Source organism: Lacerta agilis, chromosome 1 (genome assembly GCF_009819535.1).
Source record: "Lacerta agilis isolate rLacAgi1 chromosome 1, rLacAgi1.pri, whole genome shotgun sequence".
Classification (NCBI taxonomy): domain Eukaryota; kingdom Metazoa; phylum Chordata; class Lepidosauria; order Squamata; family Lacertidae; genus Lacerta; species Lacerta agilis.
Genome location: NC_046312.1, coordinates 51,235,619 through 51,241,108, shown reverse-complemented (window position 1 = coordinate 51,241,108; position 5,490 = coordinate 51,235,619). Strand labels below are relative to the sequence as shown.

Genomic DNA, 5,490 nt, shown 5'->3' with positions numbered 1-5,490 from the left:
GGTGGTGGTGGGTAATAGTCTGCCTCTGTGCGCACATCTATGATCAATCGAATCCTCCTGAGTTGAACACGACTACGCTGCTGCTGTGTGAACAACCAGCTCTGTCTCAAAGGCGATGGCTCCCCGGCATCCATGGCGGATGTATGAATGTGACTGGACAGGGGACATGGATGATGTCTGGCAAACGACTGTACTTCTCCATCCCATGGACATATGATAATTTTACGCTGTCATGGTCCATCACATGGAATACAACGGATAACGCAGGGGAGTTGGCGGGATAAAGATTCCAGAGGACAGATCGAGGGGGGATCATATAGATAGTCATGAGTATAGTTTTTCTTTGTAAATTTGATTAGAGGAATGATGTTAAAAATTAAACATGAGGGAGCAGAGTTAGTGCGAGTGATGCGAGATGTTGGGGATCTCACTGTGCATCATTGGTGGGACATATTCTCTGGATGGAGTCCCACCATGACCAATATTTTGAACCTGGCCTTGCATCCGGTTATCATTGTTTTGGTGATTATATGTATTTCCATGATCTTCACTTGTTTTTTGTTTGTTAAAATTAAGCAGCTGTATGCAAAGGTGCAACCTATGTGGGCTATACTCAATCAAATGACACCGAGGATGAAAAGGAAATAGGATATGTTAAGGGGTGGAGTGTAGTGGAAACTCGCGGAAGATCTTTGTAATCACGAGGAGTCAGGTTACATGTCCTATTCCCTTTTCCTCCTCTTATTAGCAAAGTAAGGTTGCTTGTGAGGAGGATGCAATTAGTCGAGAACACCTTCAGCTGCCAATGACCTTGGCCAAGCCACACTCAGGTGCCTGATTCCCTGACCATTCGGGAATGGTGCCTGATAGCCAGGTGAAAACAATCAAACTTAAGTCAGCTATATAAGCAAAGGAATGGAGGGGACAGATTGGGGCTTCGCCACAGACTAGGTCTTGGGTGCTGTGGGGTTTCTGGTGTGAGGGATCTCTCCCGCTGCTCTCTTGAAGCCCCGGGCGGCAGAAGAGGAGGAGATTTGTGTTTGGGCGTTGGTCAGGTACGCTACGTTTGTCTGATTGTATCTAGAAAATTAAAGCATACTTTTTTTGTGTTCTTCTTCCATCTGTGTGTTTTATTGGATCCAGATTCAAGAAAAGGAGAACCCTGCCCCTTGGCAGAACATTTGGCCAGCATGACTAAGCTGCTTCTGGCGAACCAGAGCAGTGCACAGAAACACTGTTTACCTTCCCACCAGAGCAGTACCTATTTATCTACTTCCACTATGACGTGCTTTCAAACTGCTAGATTGGCAGGAGCAGGGACCGAGCAACGAGAGCTCACCCCATCGCGGGGATTCGAACCACCAATCTTCTGATCGACAAGCCCTAGGCTCTGTGGTTTATTTAACCGATAGCGCCACCCGCATCCCACCAGAAAATGTACATAACAAATTCACTTCAAGCTCCCCTATCAACAGAATCGAGTTGCCCCACACTGTTGAAGGGTATGTCCTACCTCACAGGCTGCAGGCTAATTTCAATATATTTTCAACTACACAGATACTTGTGTATATACACAAAATCTAGAAAAATCAATGCTATTTTAGTGCTGTTCTAGCATTCAAGGCTTCCCCGCCCCTATCTTAGTTTATGCCATACCAGCCTCGCTCTTTAAAAGCCAGGCAAGTCTCACTGTTAATCAGTGTAGATGTAGCACAGACATCCAAAGGTTAGCCCTGCCAAGTTAGCATCCTTCTCCACCCCCACCCGCAATTTGATGCCATATACTCTGCTCACAAAGGAGCCAGGAATTAAGCCGGATGATGCAATAGCTTCAGCCAGAGTTTAATGCAGTCTTTGGGTTGTGGGAAAGCTTTCCAGGGGAGAAGTGCCTGGAGCAAGTTTTTGAAGGTTGTGGACATGGTTTCCTAGGTTTCTTTTGTAGCTGATTAAAATAACATTTTAGGTTTTAGAAGATAAATTTTTCATTGAGGATGCCAAATATATATAGTGTTTTTAAAAATCCAATCTTTTTGACATGATTTTTAAAAATGCTGTCTTGATGTTACACGTTTAGCCAAAAAATATTTCTTCGGCTACTGTTCTCAAGTAGCTTTCTTATTACATACAGAGGGAAAATGAATACATAGCAAATGAGGTGTCGGTGTGATTTTGAGAGGCAAGCATAGCATGAAGTCTGAAAACATGTTTGCAGGACAATGTTATGTGCCCCTCTCACATCATTTGCAAATGTGGGATGGAAAGAAGCAGCAATTCTCCTTTACAGGTGATGTATGTTATATGAACATGTCGAACTGTCTTATAATGAGCCAGACCCCTGGCAGAGGCTGTTCAAAATCTCAAACAGAAGTCTTTCCCAATTCCAAGTCTATTTTACCACTGCAGACAACTGAAATTCCATGAATGTTTTATGTAATTGTAGGAGATCTGTATATACCCTGGATGAAGGACTGATTAGAAATATTCTTACTAAAAACCAATAAAGAAATAACAGTACGTTGTCAGAAGCCAAAAGTCTGGGGAGAGCAGTGGCTCCACACTCCATAGAAATTCTTTGGAATTGCCCTATTGATCCCAACCGTTGTCTTGGAAGTAACGCGTGTTGTCCATACACAAACGGTAGTCCGTCCAAATGCAACCCTTCGCCATTTGGGGGATCCGTTTTGTGGCACAAGGCAAGGGTTAGGCGGGCTGAAGCGACGGAGCCCCAGACTAACCATTCCCAACGACATCTTCCTTCCAAATCGGGTTGACAAAACCAAGCGCTGCTTTGCAAGCGACACGTGACACAGCGATGTATGTCTGCACTTATCTTGCCCTCTTAAGTCGTGTTTGTGTGTGAAAATCCTCCCCAGTGCAAGTGGGGGTAACAGCGGCCAGAGTTTGGGGCTTCAAAGAGGAAGGAAATGGACCATGTGGGGAGCAGGATTTAAATCCACACTCACACGCTTAAACCCCCCCCCCGCCCTAAACGCTGCTAATAGAATCCCCTAGCATTGCAGTGGGTTGGACTAGATGACCCTTGGGATACCCCTTCCAACTCTACAATCGAAGTCGGACTTCTATGATTCTATGCTTCCCCTGCAGCTGCTTCAAAGTTAAAGAAAAAAAAGAAAGAAAGTCGGGAGATCCCATCGCGCCTATTCCGCGTCTGCTTTCCCGGCTGCCTTCGCTGCCTCCCCCTGCGAGAAAGGGGCCGCTTCTTCTCCAGGAACCCCCCCTCCCCCAGCAGGCGGGGGCGACGTGTTTTGGCGCGTCCCTCGTCCTTCTCCCCCCTCCTCCACCTCCCCCTCGCCTTCCGGGTTCCCTCGCTCCCTCCCCCGGCCGTTTCTGCGGTGGGTGCTGGCGGGGCTTTCCGCCCTTCCTTGGAAGAGCAATAACCCCACGGCGGCGAGGGAGAGGGGCGGTGGGAGCGCGCGTAGACGTCGTCAGGCGGAAGGGAAGCGGCCTCACCGCCTTTAAATGGCATTGCTTGTCATCTGAGCATGCTCCTGTGTGGGCAGGCGAGGGGTATATATATAGCCTATCGGCGGGGAGCGCGGGGAGATCCAGCCAGGCGCGGAAGCAGCGTGGCGCGGGGACACCACCGGAGCGCGCGCTTCTTTCTGCGAGTCGCCGCCACGAGCAGGATTTACCCTCCTCCCCAGCGCGCTTTTTCGGCTGCAAAGCAGCAGAAGCCACCCTCTCGCCCCACCTCCGGCGGCTTTCCCGCCTTTTTCGCCCGGGTCTCTTTCGCATTAGAGAGAGAGAAACGCCTCAAGGCAGCGAAGAAGAAGCAGCAGCACAAAGCGAGACCCAAGCGCAAGGCGCTGTTCGGGGCGCTTGTTTTCTGGCGCGAGCTCTCTTTTCTCGGCGTTCCCTTTTTTGCTGCTTTTTTTCTTCCCCCCGCCCGATGGCTGCCGCCGCCGCCGCCGCCAAGCCCGCGGAGCTGATGGGCATCTGCTCGAGTTACCAGGCGGTGATGCCGCACTTCGTCTGCATCGCCGAGGAGTTCCCTCAGCCCACCCGGCCGGCCAAGCTGTCTCGCGGCAAGCTGCGCAGACCCCGCCAGTCGCGCTTCAAGACGCAGCCGGTGACCTTCGACGAGATCCAGGAGGTGGAGGAGGAAGGGGTCTCCCCCATGGAGGAGGAGAAAGCCAAGAAGTCCTTCCTGCAGTCCCTCGAGTGCCTCCGGAGGAGCACCCAGAACCTCAGCCTGCAGCAGAGGGAGAAGAAGCTCAGCAGCTGCAGCCGCCTGAGGAACAGCCTGGACTCCAGCGACTCCGACTCCCCGCTCTGAGAGACCCGGGAGGGGGGCATGAGAAGCGGGCAGGACAGGACGGGACACCCGCCGCCCCTCTCCGGCCCTGCGCTCCAAACCGAGAGGAACTCCGCAGAGTCCTTATTTTCTAAAGCCGAAAGGGACGGTTTCTGTTTGTTTGGCTTTTCCTCGCCGGAACGGACGCCCCCTCCTTGTTTTGCCTCCTACATCCAAATCCTGTAACAAGACAAGAGACTTTGGGAAGAGCGTGCGAGTCGCCACCTCCTCGTTTCCTTTCCTGTCCCTTCTTTTCTTTCTTTACTTTAAAACTCTGATAAAGATCCGGTGTGAATGTAGTAGATGCCCAGGGCAGTTCGCAAGTGAGGTCAAAATCTCTTTAAAGAAAGTGCTTGTATGTATGCTTCTACCTTGACTGAGTTTTTTTCTCTCTCCTTCCCCCTCCTCCCCCCTTTTTTTTAGAAAACGAAGGGGAAATAAATAAAAAATTGCACATCTTTTTCTAACTGTTAAAAAAAATGAGATGCTTTATGGATGCAATCCGCTGCTGGACTTTATATTTATTTTTGCATTTAAACTCTGGACTGCATTAACTTAAAATGTTTATACTGTACCTGAATGTCTGTAATTATTTCCACAGAAGAGAAATAAAATTGATATATTTGCACAATGCACCTGGGACTGATTGATAACTGCATTTGATCTTTATACATCGTAATAATATTTATAGACATGCCCCTCATAAATTATGGTTGTATTACACCACAATATGTAAGTACATACTGTTTTTTATCTTCTTAAGAAGCAATACACAGAAAGCTGTGCACTTACTACAGTGCTTTGAAATGAAGGATTGGTTAATATAGATATATTAAGTTGAGAGTTGGAATGCAGTTGTTGTTGTTGTTGTTTTAATAAAACATCCTGCAATGTAATGTTGCAGAGTGACTCTGATAACAACTTCAAGTAGTGAGGTCTTGATGTTGAGATTAGCTTATTGACCAATGCCTGATAGCAGTTTTCTCTTCTGGGAACCCAAAAGGGTTGTGAAGTTTTGAAACTTGATGCAGTGCTGCAGTTCTTGTTAGGCAAGACAGGAGGCTTGCAGAGGGCCGCCTGCACTCTAGGAAGACGCATTTATTGGTTTCCCATCCCAGTAAAAACTAAAAATGCCCATTATTCTCTTCCTCTGCTCCCTTCAATCATGCATGTGC

The 5,490-nt window shown here is 48.4% G+C and overlaps 1 protein-coding gene across 1 annotated transcript; it reads left to right on the top strand.

Annotated features, from left to right (window-relative positions):
- The first annotated feature begins 3,892 nt into the window (after nucleotides 1–3,892).
- Nucleotides 3,893–4,370, top strand: C1H11orf96 (chromosome 1 C11orf96 homolog). The gene has a single exon (XM_033149509.1). It carries the CDS (start codon nucleotides 3,911–3,913, stop codon nucleotides 4,295–4,297), a length of 387 nt encoding a protein of 128 aa, XP_033005400.1. The 5' UTR covers nucleotides 3,893–3,910; the 3' UTR covers nucleotides 4,298–4,370.
- The last annotated feature ends 1,120 nt before the right edge of the window (nucleotides 4,371–5,490 follow it).